Source organism: Pistacia vera, unplaced genomic scaffold (genome assembly GCF_008641045.1).
Source record: "Pistacia vera cultivar Batoury unplaced genomic scaffold, PisVer_v2 Contig147, whole genome shotgun sequence".
NCBI lineage: Eukaryota > Viridiplantae > Streptophyta > Magnoliopsida > Sapindales > Anacardiaceae > Pistacia > Pistacia vera.
Window position 1 is genome coordinate 686926 of NW_022195543.1, and position 17041 is coordinate 703966.

Consider the following 17041-nt stretch of genomic DNA (forward strand, 5'->3'; position numbering starts at 1 on the left):
GGCCGAGTTTTAAAACCATGATTATAACTGACATAGAGTTAAAAGTGCATGCATTCATTTCAAAGTTCATCATTATATTGTACTTATTTTAAATTAAATTAGTTCTTTTCTTCGTAGAATTCAGCTCCAAAGCCAAATCAAACAAAAGAGGGTGGACAAGCAGTTGCCATGAGAATATCGTTAGATAAGGAAGGCATTAGTTTTTATCTGATAGAATATGTAGATTGATCCATTGTTGGTAACCCTTACGTTTTCATGTTCTATTTTTATTTCTTCCTACAAATTCTTTCAAATTTCAATCAATTGTATCTGTGTACAAATTATAAGTTCTAATATATATCCAATTAAAAGTCAACTATATATTTAGTCTTTTACCAAGAGATTCACTCAATATTTTAACCTTACAGTAAGATCAATCAAATGGTAACAATACTTCTTTTATAATAATATTATACATACAAAGACTTTGTGTGTGTGTATATATATATCGTAAAACTTTCAAACTTCGGATTTTTTTTTTTTTTTTTTTACGTAAAAAACTATACATATATACTACTCTTAGATGAAAATAGATGAATGAAAAAAAAAATTAAAAAAAAAGTGTGAGAATAACCATATATCTTAACTTTTAATTATGTTATTTACTTGCCATTTCACTGAACATAAAAATACAATTATCACAATAAATAATATACCAATAACCCAAGTAATTAGTAAATATATCTAAAAAAATTGAAAATATGTTTGATATAAAATTTAAAAATTGTTTTCAAATTAAAGATTATAGAAAACTATGAAAATGATTTTTAATCTTTTTCTAATTTTACACTAGTTTTTTAGATTGTATTTGAAAACTTTTTCTGAAAATGATTCTTCTCATTTTTACCAAATACATTTTCATAAGATTTGTTGTATCCCTTGTTTTAAAAAAAAAAAACAAAAAATTGTGTTCGAAGACTTGCAAAATTGAATTTTTTGAAGAGCAAACAACATGTTCCCACCCAGGTTTAACAAAATGACTAGTTCGTACCTCTGGTTTCATATATTTCAGAATCCAGATTTTCACCATTAAATTAACACTGTTAGTGAAGTCTTGTTTACAATAATATATCCGATTATGAAAACCTTAGTATTGTGCCTCTTGTAAATGTAAAATTCATGTATAAATATGATACACATTGCGACTTACATAAAAGAACACTTATAATTTTAAATTATACCAAAAAAAAAAAGATCCAAAACTAGTGCTCGATTCAGCATAAATAAATGATGAGGAAATTTCTATTGAGGATCATTTGGGTTTTGATCTGGTCCAGATCCACTATTATCTTCTTCTCCCCCACTCTCTCGCTCTTGAGTGGCAGAAGCTAACTCATTGACCCGTCCCTCGCTCTCCCCAGCAGCTTGGGGTGGAGCCTGTGATGTTGAACTTGTTTGTTGTTCAGCCATCAAGCTTGTAAGACCATTTTGCTTTAAATAATTCTCCAAAGGAAGGGTTGCCACTTGAAGAAGTTTCATCATGCTCAGGCGGTTCGACCCGGCTTGTGCGTCTTCTCGATCAGGATGGCAGTTCAAGTCGATCTGTCCCTTACCAGCTTCGGCCGCTTTGTTGGGAAGATTGTTACTTTGGCTCTTGGATTCTAATTCATTTGCAGACCTGGCTTCGTTCTCTGAAGGATCCAGGTGTGGTGATGCATGCTTAGAATTGCTGTCTACTTCGGCTTCGGCTTCCTCTTTGGGAGCCCAAGTTGGTTGATTTCTCTGCGCAACCTCTGCTTCACGCTCAGATTGGCGTTTCTTCTTGCGCATCATGAGGGTTTTAAATCGACGTTTAACTGTCATACACACATTACATGTGCATGTAGGCTTGTGCTTGCCCTTCCCACTAGGGGGCTGAATGCATACAATACATGAACAGCCAGGACGATGCCTTGGGTGTTTAGTTGTCGTTGCGACTGATGCAGTGCCTGGGTCACCCATGTTGTCTCCAAGTATTGCCACATTGGACAATGCATCCATACCAGAAGGTTCACTCTCTTGATTCGGCCTCTGACTTGTTGCCAGTCGCCGTTTTTTGAAATCTATGCAACAGCTAAGTGCAATTGTATCAGTATTCCAGAATTAACAGACAAGTACACATCTGAGAAGAACACTTGCAACAAACTATGAGAACTTCCGACCAGCCACTTATCATGTATAAGAACATATAGGAGCACAAACTTATAATTCATAAGACAATATATGCATACAAAGCACTAAAAAGGCCGAAAACTGTGGCACTTATCCCAAACTCATGATCTAAAAAGCTTCCTTCCTAATGATTGAGCAGAGTTGAAGTTGAAAAGGAAAAACTCAATCCACATGCATAAAATACAAGTCAAGCCTCGTTGGCCACCCACAACCTATATGCTTCTCTCTTCTTGTACATGTTCCAAAGAAGAGACAGAAAAGTGAAAAAATTTGGCCAAAACAGCCTTCCATAGGGAATGGACCTCTGATATACAGGGTTATCAAACAGAAATTCAGAATTGAATTCCTATTGTGCAGACACGAGCCTATAAAACTATTGTTAATTTTCAAAAAAAGAAAATTCTCGTCCCTAGAGCTTGCTATAGATTTATAGTAAACAGAAGCTTCATTTACTTCAAGAGCAGTCTAGGTATGAAAACCTTGCAATAATCATATAACAATCTTAAAAGCAGAGATGCTGGCATCATACCCTTGTTTAGTCTGAGGAGGTTTTCCAGCTCCCCGGGAGTCAGTTCATCTGGTGCCGAACATGAACACCTGAGGATAAAAAAGCATTAGCATGGAAAGATTTGCTCAAGGCTCATTTTTCTTACACAAGAAAAAAATAATACTAATAAAAAGTATTGTTCACCTAGTCGGATCCCATTTGTTATCCATACATGTCCATTTAGGTGGAAGAAGAACATCAACTGGCAACCTTCGCCATTTAGAACAACCATCACACTGAGTCCATTGCTCTTGTCCCCTGAACATCAAACTTAGTAATTCAAGATTAGATGAATTTATCCAACCAGGACCCTGAGGAAAAGATATAGATCCTTTCAAAATAATTTACAGAAATACACGATTGCATCAGGATATGAGATAAGTTGGCCTTCCTATGTCTCCAGAGTAACGGGAACGATGATAGGCAAAAATGTGACAATTTAGTACACCAATTTTCAAGAGAATTCGCAAGCAACATTTCCTGAAACTTTCTTAGCTCTAAATTACCTCAATAATTTCTACAAAGTGACATAAATTTCAGAAATATCAAGATAATATAGGTTTCTAGTGTGCTAAAGAAATTCCAGTACCTATACATCCAGATAGCTTTCGGATATTTGCATATTTATTAATTTCTTATTGGGTTAAATCTGCAGAGCACTACATGAAAACAAACTAATCAATAACAAAAATCCTCACCCATTTGTACGAACTACAAAAATGCTCCTCTTCCCGAAAACTGGAGGATCCTGCACGAACAAAATGTACAAGAAAAGAAAGTCAGTATTCAAGGTTCTGAAAAAAAAAATCAATCACAGGTCATCCTTGAACAACAAGACTAAACTCATACTTCGAAGTTTCTGAAAGGGATGAAGATAAAGGAAAAATTTTAGAAATGATACAGTCACATAAATGACAGTAGAATATATATTTTGGTGAATAGAGAAAATTACTTGACATTCCATCTCAAAAGTCCTATTCAACCAAAGGACCATGCAAAACTGACAAGCTTTGTATGAGAAAGTAATCAAGAACAAGGTGCACAGTAATATAATAAATACGTTGGGAACCGTTATTTATAGAATATCAAAGTTCATTGTAGTAATTCATTTTCATCACTAATTGGTATAATAAACATTTTGGTTACCATAATTTCTGGTAAAAAAACCCAGAAAAGCATCGCATATATATTTGCTATGTACTAGGATCAATTAGGCATCACTGACTGATCTTTTGAAGTACATAAAGACATGCATGCTCATATTCTTCAGTAATTACATGATAAAATAAAATAAAACCAACTAACAAGTGTCTAATATGAGAAAATATTTAGTTCTTATGGGTAGCATATACATATTTCTGCAAAGCTACACTAATTTGCTCATGTTGCCTAATGAGGGAAAAATGTTAATCTATCCCCCAATCCTTCAATGCCAATTTTTGCATGTTTGGCAAGTATTAACCAACCTACTAGTAACGTCCACGAAATTTCTCTGAGAGGTGAGCTCAGTTCCAAAATTTCAACAATTTGCATGGATCATTTACTCTCAAGAAGCCAGACCGTGCAATGACAACTAGAGGCTCAATATTGTACCAGAAAAGGGCCTTGTTTTTTTCTCTGGGTATGCCTTAAAAGAAAAATACATCAAAAGACTAACTTGTGAATATACTTTCATAAAAGATTGACTAATTGGTAATCAAAAGTCAAAAGCTATTCTACAAGGGGAAAAGTAAATGCATTAAGTGAATGAGGGAGAGAGTCAAGAACATCATAATGATCATCAACATCAGCAAAATGGCTTACTTCATATTCTTCAAAAACATGGTCTTCGATTGTGATAATGCTGGGCATGACACTGGGTGGTGAGCGAAGCATATCCTGTGCCTCTTCCCAAGTAAGTTTGAGCTCCAAAGCATCTTGTCTATCCATGAGCAATCTCTTACTTTTTGACCCAATATTTCGAGATCTTTTTCTTTCTGGTACCAGCATTGAAGGCAGCAGCAAGCTCTCCCTTGTCTTATCTTCATACTTCTCAGATTTAAGCCAGTTAATATCACCAGAAGTGGAGTTCAAATGTTTGGACAATGCGTTTAGGTGGGGATCAGCGCTTCCCTTTAGTGACTGAAGAACGCCAGAGTAACCACTTATTATAGATAGGTTCTCAAAAACACCCGAAAAGAAACTTTCACTTGAATGACCACCATTAGGAATGGCAGAAGGTTGGGTATCCTGTTTATTTGATAATTGTATATTAACATTATATGATCAAGTTTTCTACTACAAAGGTTAACTCCGAATTTTACCTGCATTGCAACAGAGTTTGATGCTTTACGAAATCCCATAACAAGCTTTCCTTCTGGATCCATACGGCTAAAAGTCACTGCAGTAAAAAGGTTACATAAAATGACAAAAATACTAATAAAACCAGGTCACAAACAATACCAAACTTGCTAGAAATAACAATAACAATAGAAAGTACAAGAAAAAAAAATAGCTGGGTAAGCCCATAGCATGAAAGTATTTGATCTATACTATAAGCTGCAAGTAAATAAAATTAATTTCATAATTAGGAATATTTAAATATACCAGTATCTCCAGCTTGCAACTGCATGGACTGTATGCAAGGAGTTACACCCTCCAAAACGTACATCCTGCTGTTATTATTGGGCCAAAATCTGAACTGAAAGACCCATTCCTTTCCCTTCACATCTTGAATCCTCAGAGGAAGGCCCTCTGGTTGAGAGATAGGAGGAAAATATGCCTGCATTATTATTCATTTTTAAATAATTTAAAGCAAGAATTATCGACAAAAATAAATGGAAACAAAGTTATTATAAATCTGTTTCTTGGCTGAAATTAAGTATAATTAAAACTTACTTCAGCACATGCTTTAGGCAGAACCAAACGGCCAATGCGACCAGCATCACTGGCACTTAAAACCTTTTCAAACAGAGGAACAATAGTAGAATTTGAGCTGTAAGAGGACACTGTCAAGGATGAGACTGTTTGAGATAGCAGAAAACTACAAAGATAACGGAACTGCATTGAAGCAGTCATAGATTTATTTTCAACTGATAACTGTAGAAAAAAGGATACTCTCCAGATATTTGCTGCAATTCTTGGTCTGTAATCCTGGGCCAATAACGAGGAAGCAACTGACTCCTGCCTCGTCCTTCAGCAGGTGGCCTAGCAACACGAATTTGGGATATACCAACATTTGCCTCTGAACCTGTGGAAAGGGCTAACTTTGGAGGCTTAGGCAAAAGATGACGAGCCCTAGTTCCTTGTTGAATTACAGAAGATGACTTATTATGTTCCTTCTCGTCAACAACACCAGGAAAAGGGTTCAAGTTTCCTCCAGAAGAACCAAGGGTGATGCTTAAGTTTGTCTGTGCTAGAGATTCATAAATATCCTTTGCCCCCATATTTGCCTTTGAAATGTCTGGCTTGGCAGATTCCTCCAGTTTCATTTTACCAAAAGACTCATCTGGGTCATCGCTTTGAAATTGAAGCAAGTGTCTAAGCCCCACACCATTTGAAGTACTGCCCAACTGCATAAGCTTCATTTTTTCAACGCTACCACCCACGTGGTTGTCCACAGACATTGATTGCAAATCACCAGCATTATCGGCCTTCAGGGTGCCAAATCCATTGGGCTTTTCATCACAAGCCAACTATATGAATACAAACCTCATCAGCACCACAATTTTACAATTTAATTCCTAAAATTCAAGCACTGTTCATAACCATTTGATGTAAGCAAAAAGAATCGTTCATACAAGTGCCTCACCACCCCTTCTCGTTACTCTGCCATCCCTCTGGCACAAAGATGCATATAGATGACTAACACCAATATATGCCCTCAAGAAAGATATTTGGAAGTAGGAACTATAAACTACCACCATTTGCAGACAAGGTAGGTTAAACCTAACATTTTAAACACTGATTATGAACATGTGCAATGGACTTATGGGCATGCACCTTTGCAGACTAGTTTGACCGAGAGAGAGAAAAATAGAATCATTATCATACCAAGAAACCACTTACTTTAAATGCTATATATTGGTAAATCACTACAAGATGGCATATATTAGTGCATAGAAAGTAAATTGATCTTACAGAATCAAGTCCTGATTTTTTTGCGCAGTTTAAACAGCTGACACCCCCGCTATCAAGAAGTTCAATTAAAGACTTGGAAGCAATGCATCCACAATGGAGACGCTGCCAACGCAAAATCAAGTACATCATATAACTGAACAGTAGGAGACGTCAAGAAAGAAGGAAAGCAAATATATACAAGTTTTTAAGACTGTTTTTTCTTACCTTGCCACATGGAGTGCACTCTCTCCAACCTGACTCCTTCGAGTGAAACACATCACAAAACATTGACTGCTCAAATGCGGACCTACAAGATATACAAACACCAAACTATGATCGATAAGTACCAACCAATGGTTGATTATTCACATTTGTAAAAAGTGATTGTAGGACTAAATTTAGTTTGATTGATGAAGTATAACCATTTTGATATCTTAATTTAATTTATTCGAGAGTTCTTTTAAATGGAAAACAGATGAATATAACAAATTAATTCAGACACTCAACCAATTCATTCAAAATCAAAGATAAAAATAAATAGCACATACAACATAACAATTATATTCATAAATATGTTTAAAATCAGTGAGAAAGCAAATGGCCAAGCGAAACACCATTCATGTATAATAAGCTCAATCAAGCAACTGTCCGTACAATTCCATGTTGTTATTGCCAAATTTTACGATAAAAATAAAAGAAGAGAGAAAGAAATGCAAATTACCCGCACTTATCACATAGAACAGCGAATTCGCCAGATCGCAGAGCCCAACCTTTCCTCCACTCAGTGGACTTGGCCGCTCCACACACCTCATTCATGCAACTTTTCGCCTCCATAATTTATCTTCAGCTCAATCTGAAAATTTCACCAACCTAATTCGAACCATACAAGACAAATCCCTAATAATCCCTCTTTCAATAACGCATCACACAAAGCACACAAAATTGGTCAACTAAATCCACAGCTTCACTCACATGAAACCACGAGCTACAAAAAAGTAACCAACCTCTAGCTAACCTCACTACCTGTTAAACGACACCACGAGTTACTTCACACGTCACACTCAACCTCCATATTTGATTCCTCTGACTGTCGTGTTCTCGGCCGTTTCTTTTTTCTTTTTTTTTCCCACGGCTTCAATTAAATTCGTTTGAAAATCAAACAGGATAACTACGACGTCGTTAAAAGCTGAATCGGCGATGAAACGAAAGAGAAGACCATATGTGCATGCAAAAGTAACAGAAACAAGAAAGAGATAAGAGTTTGGTAAATTCAAAAATGCATGCACGATGATGCTTCAAGACTCGGCGAACTCTCTGATTCTCTTTTGGTGTTTTCCCACTCACTCACCCTTTTATTTATTTTTCTTTTTTCCCAATTTTCAAATCAAAGAAATTTCAAATTAAAAACACGTATTTTACGAAATTCCTTCTCTCACTCGCTACACAGTCTGTCACACAGACACTCCCCGTTAGATTAAAAATAGAACGCGTGAGATAGCGAGTCGGTCTAATTTACAAGATAAAGCGCGTGCGATAAGAAGTACAGAATTACGAATAGTATAAAAATACGGCGTGTGACAACACCGTAAAGTGCGCCACTAGGTGGCTTTTGTATCCAACAGCATCTGCATATCGCATGCAATAAGGATCAGAAGTGAAAATGACTAAAATACCCCTGAATTCTGAACCGTCCAAAGGAGATTTACATCCACGTGTAGACAGTGGTAATCGTAAATGTATTATTATTATGAATAAATTTATGGTGGGCTGCGACGATTTATGACGTCATAGTATTAGGTGATGATGTGAGGTATCTTGGAACTGCCGATACCTACTACGCTGAAAGAGAAACGCTAACACACGCGCCACAACAGTGAGTAGGCTCACACGTGGAAGGATGGAATACTTAGAATGTTGCTGCCGGCTTATATAATTAATGAGAATGATGATTGATTATTGCTCACGAGTTAGTGACGGCCATGATGTTTACGGATCAGTTTGTCAAATGCACGTTTATTTCTTTAATTAATTGGTTAAGTACTATATTTATTTATTTATTAATTAATATAATATTTGGATCTCAACCAGATAAATGTGATTGGGGTGTATAATACGTAAGTTGGTTTTTTCATGTAATTTAATTGGGGGGGTGTATTTGGTTGTTCATACTACTCGTGTAACTTAATTTAAGTGTTTATTTGTGCATTGAATGTGACATGATTTGTATTAATCCAAATGATTATTTGTAATGATATTAGTGGTAGAGTGGATTACAGTCATGATTTGTATTAACAAGTCTATTTCTTTAAGTTTAGTAAAATAGTGAAGATTAATTATCAACTTAGATTTATCTGTACTGCACGCTATATTTTTGCTTATTCAGATAATTATTTACATATTACTATAGATGGTCATAACTCTACTATTGATTCTTGTGAGATTAAGGCCACTAACAACACAATAGACTTGCAAATAGAGACACAAAGAAAGGCAAGATGAATGTGAAGTCTTTTACACTGGTGTGGTGCTGGCTATAGATACTCCAACGCTCAAATTAGCATGATTGAAAGAAAGTTAAGTAAGTAGGGAACAAGATAGAAATGGTAGAGGTCACCGTAAGCGTGGTGCTATGGCACAACAATTATCATAAAGTGGTCAGAACTCGGTTCTACAGTGTGAAATGACGACGTTTGAGATAGCAGAAAACTACAAAGATAACAGAACTTCATTGAAGCAGTCATAGATTTATTTTCAACTGATAACTGTAGAAAAAAGGATACTCTCCAGATATTTGCTGCAATTCTTGGTCTGTAATCCTGGGCCAATAACGAGGAAGCAACTGACTCCTGCCTCGTCCTTCAGCAGGTGGCCTAGCAACACGAATTTGGGATATACCAACATTTGCCTCTGAACCTGTGGAAAGGGCTAACTTTGGAGGCTTAGGCAAAAGATGACGAGCCCTAGTTCCTTGTTGAATTACAGAAGATGACTTATTATGTTCCTTCTCGTCAACAACACCAGGAAAAGGGTTCAAGTTTCCTCCAGAAGAACCAAGGGTGATGCTTAAGTTTGTCTGTGCTAGAGATTCATAAATATCCTTTGCCCCCATATTTGCCTTTGAAATGTCTGGCTTGGCAGATTCCTCCAGTTTCATTTTACCAAAAGACTCATCTGGGTCATCGCTTTGAAATTGAAGCAAGTGTCTAAGCCCCACACCATTTGAAGTACTGCCCAACTGCATAAGCTTCATTTTTTCAACGCTACCACCCACGTGGTTGTCCACAGACATTGATTGCAAATCACCAGCATTATCGGCCTTCAGGGTGCCAAATCCATTGGGCTTTTCATCACAAGCCAACTATATGAATACAAACCTCATCAGCACCACAATTTTACAATTTAATTCCTAAAATTCAAGCACTGTTCATAACCATTTGATGTAAGCAAAAAGAATCGTTCATACAAGTGCCTCACCACCCCTTCTCGTTACTCTGCCATCCCTCTGGCACAAAGATGCATATAGATGACTAACACCAATATATGCCCTCAAGAAAGATATTTGGAAGTAGGAACTATAAACTACCACCATTTGCAGACAAGGTAGGTTAAACCTAACATTTTAAACACTGATTATGAACATGTGCAATGGACTTATGGGCATGCACCTTTGCAGACTAGTTTGACCGAGAGAGAGAAAAATAGAATCATTATCATACCAAGAAACCACTTACTTTAAATGCTATATATTGGTAAATCACTACAAGATGGCATATATTAGTGCATAGAAAGTAAATTGATCTTACAGAATCAAGTCCTGATTTTTTTGCGCAGTTTAAACAGCTGACACCCCCGCTATCAAGAAGTTCAATTAAAGACTTGGAAGCAATGCATCCACAATGGAGACGCTGCCAACGCAAAATCAAGTACATCATATAACTGAACAGTAGGAGACGTCAAGAAAGAAGGAAAGCAAATATATACAAGTTTTTAAGACTGTTTTTTCTTACCTTGCCACATGGAGTGCACTCTCTCCAACCTGACTCCTTCGAGTGAAACACATCACAAAACATTGACTGCTCAAATGCGGACCTACAAGATATACAAACACCAAACTATGATCGATAAGTACCAACCAATGGTTGATTATTCACATTTGTAAAAAGTGATTGTAGGACTAAATTTAGTTTGATTGATGAAGTATAACCATTTTGATATCTTAATTTAATTTATTCGAGAGTTCTTTTAAATGGAAAACAGATGAATATAACAAATTAATTCAGACACTCAACCAATTCATTCAAAATCAAAGATAAAAATAAATAGCACATACAACATAACAATTATATTCATAAATATGTTTAAAATCAGTGAGAAAGCAAATGGCCAAGCGAAACACCATTCATGTATAATAAGCTCAATCAAGCAACTGTCCGTACAATTCCATGTTGTTATTGCCAAATTTTACGATAAAAATAAAAGAAGAGAGAAAGAAATGCAAATTACCCGCACTTATCACATAGAACAGCGAATTCGCCAGATCGCAGAGCCCAACCTTTCCTCCACTCAGTGGACTTGGCCGCTCCACACACCTCATTCATGCAACTTTTCGCCTCCATAATTTATCTTCAGCTCAATCTGAAAATTTCACCAACCTAATTCGAACCATACAAGACAAATCCCTAATAATCCCTCTTTCAATAACGCATCACACAAAGCACACAAAATTGGTCAACTAAATCCACAGCTTCACTCACATGAAACCACGAGCTACAAAAAAGTAACCAACCTCTAGCTAACCTCACTACCTGTTAAACGACACCACGAGTTACTTCACACGTCACACTCAACCTCCATATTTGATTCCTCTGACTGTCGTGCTCTCAGCCGTTTCTTTTTTCTTTTTTTTTCCCACGGCTTCAATTAAATTCGTTTGAAAATCAAACAGGATAACCACGACGTCGTTAAAAGCTGAATCGGCGATGAAACGAAAGAGAAGACCATATGTGCATGCAAAAGTAACAGAAACAAGAAAGAGATAAGAGTTTGGTAAATTCAAAAATGCATGCACGATGATGCTTCAAGACTCGGCGAACTCTCTCATTCTCTTTTGGTGTTTTCCCACTCACTCACCCTTTTATTTATTTTTCTTTTTCCCAATTTTCAAATCAAAGAAGTTTCAAATTAAAAACACGTATTTTACGAAAATCCTTCTCTCACTCGCTACACAGTTTGTCACACATACACGCCCCGTTAGATTAAAAGTAGAACGCGTGAGATAGCGAGTCAGTCTAGTTTACAAGATAAAGCGCGTGCGATAAGAAGTACAGAATTACGAATAGTATAAAAATACGGCGTGTGACAACACCGTAAAGTGCGCCACTAGGTGGCTTTTGTATCCAACAGCATCTGCATATCGCATGCAATAAGGATCAGAAGTGAAAATGACTAAAATACCCCTGAATTCTGAACCGTCCAAAGGAGATTTACATCCACGTGTAGACAGTGGTAATCGTAAATGTATTATTATTATGAATATATTTATGGTGGGCTGCGAGGATTTATGACGTCATAGTATTAGGTGATGATGTGAGGTATCTTGGAACTGCCGATACCTACTACGCTGAAAGAGAAACGCTAACACACGCGCCACAACAGTGAGTAGGCTCACACGTGGAAGGATGGAATACTTAGAATGTTGCTGCCGGCTTATATAATTAATGAGAATGATGATTGATTATTGCTCACGAGTTAGTGACGGCCATGATGTTTACGGATCAGTTTGTCAAATGCACGTTTATTTCTTTAATTAATTGGTTAAGTACTATATTTATTTATTTATTAATTAATATAATATTTGGATCTCAACCAGATAAATGTGATTGGGGTGTATAATACGTAAGTTGGTTTTTTCATGTAATTTAATTGGGGGGGTGTATTTGGTTGTTCATACTACTCGTGTAACTTAATTTAAGTGTTTATTGTGCATTGAATGTGACATGATTTGTATTAATCCAAATGATTATTTGTAATGATATTAGTGGTAGAGTGGATTACAGTCATGATTTGTATTAACAAGGCTATTTCTTTAAGTTTACTAAAATAGTGAAGATTAATTATCAACTTAGATTTATCTGTACTGCACGCTATATTTTTGCTTATTCGGATAATTATTTACATATTACTATAGATGGTCATAACTCTACTATTGATTCTTGTGAGATTAAGGCCACTAACAACCCAATAGACTTGCAAATAGAGACACAAAGAAAGGCAAGATGAATGTGAAGTCTTTTACACTGGTGTGGTGCTGGCTATAGATACTCCAACGCTCAAATTAGCATGATTGAAAGAGAGTTAAGTAAGTAGAGAACCAGATAGAGATGGTAGAGGTCACTGTAAGCATGGTGCTATGGCACAATAATCACCGTAAAGTGGTAAGAACTCAGTTCTACAGTGTGAAATGACGACGGTACGAGAAAGCATGTGTGAGAGTGTGAGAAGTGAATTATGTAGTGTAAAATTAAAGTTATGAATAAGTTATGAGGTCCCTTATGAGAGGGTCAACGTTGTTATTTATAGAAGGCTTGGGAGGTTTAGGCTCCCACGAGACTCGGAGTCTCATTGAGGGGTGAGTAGCGGATTTACGCCACCAATCATAAGGAGAACATTGCAACATTTGTTTGAGTGTCATGCTACGTGACTAGAGACTCGAAGTTAGTTGGGACTTAGTCAGAGGATCTGATATATAGAGTCGATGACCAATCGTGCGATTGATGGGCCAGAGCTTAGGATGACCCAACTCGTAGTGTGGCCCGACTCATAGATGGGCTCAATTCGTAAGATGGCTCAGATCGTAGAGTGGATCTGCTATGGGATGGGCTTCGATGAGGGACCAATCAGGGTTGGGTCTTGGCATAGTAGTATAGTACTAACTACTGATGGGCCTTGATGTGAAGCCAACTATAGTTGGGTCTATCTAGGACCATTTAATTATTTGTTTAAATTATCTAACAATTAATACTATTAGGGGTGAGCAGTTCTAGGTACCCTGCAATTTTTGAGAGAACCAGAACCCGTTGATTCCTAGCAAAAGGAACCATAACCAAAACCTATCGGTTCCGGTTCTTAGATTCTTAGAACTGAAACCTAAAATGCAAGTTCTAGTTCCTTACCAGAGTACCATGTAAAAAATCAATTATCCCCTATTAATTTAAAATTTGACACATACACCTTAAAATTTTACAAATACACCCCTGACAAATTAAGAAAACCTGCATTTAGTAGTTTTCAATTTTTCATTACTCATTCATTTATGTCCAATCACAGTCACAGATCCTCTAGTCACTAAGCTACACTTAGAATTTAATCAATTTATCACAATTCACACAAAAGTTCTCAATCAAAACCAAAACATTAACTTTATTATATATATATATAATTAAAATTTACATCAAAGTATAGTTGTAAAATTAATTTTGGAAATTAAATTTTAGTGAACTTTATTATCAAAAAAATACAAATATTATATAATATTATAATTACTAGAATGAAAATGAAGTTTTTAAATTTGCCCATAAGTTAAATTAACATTAATCGTAACAAAAGAATCAAATTAAGTATTAATATAAATATTATTTATGAATCTTTAATTAAATAACTAGACTCTAAGTTTGTTTTATGTTATTGTTGATTAAAAAACACTTACATTTCTTAATGTATCACGAGGCATGAGTTGTCATATTATAATGTTTAATTAATTAAATATCCAAACATTCAATTAAGTAATGTANAGAACTCGGTTCTACAGTGTGAAATGACGACGGTACAAGAAAGCATGGGCGAGAGTGTGAGAAGTTAATTATGTAGTGTAAAAGTAAAGTTATAAATAGAGTTGGGCACCCAGCTCTAAAACCCGGTCCTAGGACCGGTCCTTGAGAGGATCGGACCTAGGAGGCCTGGTCCCAAAATGGGACCAAGCCTAAGGAGGAGGGCCCGGGCCCTCCACTGGGCCCTCCTCTAAGGCCCGGGCCTGAGACTGATCCCAAGCCTGGGCCCAAAAAAATTTATATTTTTTCAATGTAGTCCCTGCCAAATTACATAAAAGTCCCTGTTAATTTCAAAATAAATATAAATTACAAGGGCTAAAATGAAATCTTACAAAATTTATAAAAAAAAGAAAATCTTCCAGGTCTAAAAAATTTATAAATTTTATAAATTTTACCCCTAAAAAATACTAAAAACCCCCTATAAAATTTCATTTTGCCCCCAAAATATAAAAAAAATTGAGGGAGAAAAATAAAATTATCCAAGGCCCATGAGACCGGTCCTGGGCCCATGGGATCAGTCCCTACCAGGCCTAGGGCCTGGTCAGGGTCCTGGTTTTTCTCATGGGGTCTCAGGCCCATGAGTGACTGGTCCCATTTGGGACCAGTCCCAAACGGGCCCAGGCTTGGGCCCGCAAGGGACCGGTCCCTTGCCCACCTCTAGTTATGAATAAGTTATGAGGTCCCTTATGAGAGGGTCAGCGTTGTTATTTATAGGAGGCTTGGGAGGTTTAGGCTCCCACGAGACTCGAAGTCTTTTTGAGGGGTGAGTAATGGGTTTACGTCACCAATCTTAAGGAGAACATTGCAACATTTGTCTGAGTCTCATGCTACAGGACTAGAGACTCGAAGTTAGTTGAGACTTAGTTAGAGAATCTGATATATAGAGTCGATGACCAATCGTGCGATTGATGGGCCAGAGCTTAGGATGACCCAACTCGTAGTGTGGCCCGACTCATAGATGGGCTCAATTTGTAAGACATCTCAGATCGTAGAGTGGATCTGCTACGGGATGGGCTTCGATGAGGGACCAATCGGGGTTGGGTCTTGGCATAGTACTAACTGCCGATGGGTTTTGATGTGGAGCCAACTATAGTTGGGCCTATCTAGGACCTAACACATATTTTTTTCCCATTTAATTATTTGTTTAAATTAGCTAACAATTAATACTATTAGGGGTGAGCAATTATGGGTACTCTGCAATTTTTTAGGGAACCAAAATCCGTCGATTCCCAGCAAAAGGAACCAGAACTTGTCGGTTTCGATTCTTAGATTCCTAGAACCGAAACCTAAAATGCAAGTTTAGTTCCTTACCCGGGTACCATGTGAAAATCAATTACCCCCTATTAATTTAAAATTTTACAAATACACCCCTGATAAATTAAGAAAACCTTCATTTAGTAATTTTCAATCTTTCATTACTCATTCATTTATGTTCAATCACAATCACAGATTCTCTAATCTCTAAGCAACACTTGAATTTAATCAATTTATCACAATTTCACAAAATTTCTCAATCAAAACCAAAACATTAACTTTATTATCCAATATTATTAAATTATATATATAATTACTAGAATGAAAATGAAGTTTTTGAATTTGCCCATAAATTAAATTAACATTAATTGTAATAAAAGAATCAAATTAAGTATTGATATAAATATTATTTATGAATCTTTAATTAAATAACTAGACTCTAAGTTTGTTTTATGGTATTGTTGATTAAAAAACACTTACATTTCTTAATATATCACAAGGCATGAGTTGTCATATTATAATATTTAATTAATTAAATATCCAATCATTCAATTAAGTAATGTAGTACTATTTATCAATTCATTGTATATAATTAATTAATTACTAATTTATTATAAATATACTTAGAACTTTATAATTAAAGTAAATAATTAAACATTATTCAATCAAATATACTATTTTATTAAAAAATAATTCTTTTAATTATATTAAAACGTTTTTAATTGGATCATAATTCTAATTATATACTCAATTAATCAAATAATTAATCGAAACTTTAATATTAAAATATTTTTAAAAATATATATAATATTTATTATTTATTATAATCTACACCAACCAAGGGGGGGCCTCTACAGTCCACACGCATCTCCCACATGTGTCTTCATCCCATTATAAATTTTTTATGCATGATATTACATGTACAACATTTTTATACAGCATAATGTGGCAAAAGATGATTGATTGATTTTAAATTAAATATAAATTTTCACCCAATTATATTTTGTCACATCATATTATATGAAAATGTTGTATATGTAGTATTAATTTACATTTTTCATATGTAAAATTACAATGGAGCCCCCATTATTTACTACCATTCTTTTTAGTCTTGATTTCAAGACAA

At 35.7% G+C, this 17041-nt stretch overlaps 2 protein-coding genes across 6 annotated transcripts; both read right to left on the minus strand.

Annotated features, from left to right (window-relative positions):
* Window positions 1-1273: 1273 nt before the first annotated feature.
* Window positions 1274-7928, minus strand: LOC116124003 (B3 domain-containing transcription repressor VAL2). 5 transcript variants are annotated; one of them, XM_031409718.1, is made up of 13 exons: window positions 7859-7928; window positions 7557-7705; window positions 7061-7142; window positions 6857-6958; window positions 5834-6411; window positions 5615-5711; window positions 5324-5498; window positions 5041-5117; window positions 4541-4966; window positions 3436-3485; window positions 2882-3007; window positions 2720-2787; window positions 1274-2081 (listed from the first exon to the last, which is right to left on the minus strand). In XM_031409718.1, the coding sequence occupies exons 2-13, from the start codon at window positions 7667-7669 to the stop codon at window positions 1282-1284; spliced, it is 2694 nt and encodes an 897-aa protein (XP_031265578.1). In that variant the 5' UTR covers window positions 7670-7705; window positions 7859-7928; the 3' UTR covers window positions 1274-1281. The 5 variants fall into 5 exon arrangements, with proteins under 5 accessions (XP_031265578.1, XP_031265581.1, XP_031265580.1 ...); XM_031409721.1 differs by having other exon boundaries at window positions 2882-2995; window positions 4541-4858; window positions 7557-7922; XM_031409720.1 differs by having other exon boundaries at window positions 4541-4858; window positions 7557-7922.
* A 1644-nt stretch (window positions 7929-9572) lies between these two features.
* LOC116124057 (B3 domain-containing transcription repressor VAL2-like) lies at window positions 9573-11995 on the minus strand. The gene is made up of 5 exons (XM_031409768.1): window positions 11641-11995; window positions 11339-11487; window positions 10843-10924; window positions 10639-10740; window positions 9573-10193 (listed from the first exon to the last, which is right to left on the minus strand). Exons 2-5 carry the CDS (start codon window positions 11449-11451, stop codon window positions 9573-9575), a joined length of 918 nt encoding a protein of 305 aa, XP_031265628.1. The 5' UTR covers window positions 11452-11487; window positions 11641-11995.
* Between the last annotated feature and the right edge of the window lie 5046 nt (window positions 11996-17041).

Bases quoted from the DNA above. Each gene is read 5' to 3' on its own strand.
- LOC116124003 (XM_031409718.1), bottom strand. From the start codon at position 7,669: ATGGAGGCGAAAAGTTGCATGAATGAGGTGTGTGGAGCGGCCAAGTCC. The intron at 5,118-5,323 runs GTATATTTAAAT...TTTTTACTGCAG, and splicing joins GTTGCAAGCTGGAGATACTG to TGACTTTTAGCCGTATGGAT. The intron at 3,008-3,435 runs GTGAGGATTTTT...TGAATTACTAAG, and splicing joins TTTGTAGTTCGTACAAATGG to TTTGATGTTCAGGGGACAAG.
- LOC116124057 (XM_031409768.1), bottom strand. From the start codon at position 11,451: ATGGAGGCGAAAAGTTGCATGAATGAGGTGTGTGGAGCGGCCAAGTCC. The intron at 10,925-11,338 runs GTAATTTGCATT...TATATCTTGTAG, and splicing joins GTTCTATGTGATAAGTGCGG to GTCCGCATTTGAGCAGTCAA. The intron at 10,194-10,638 runs GTAAGATCAATT...GTATTCATATAG, and splicing joins AAAAATCAGGACTTGATTCT to TTGGCTTGTGATGAAAAGCC.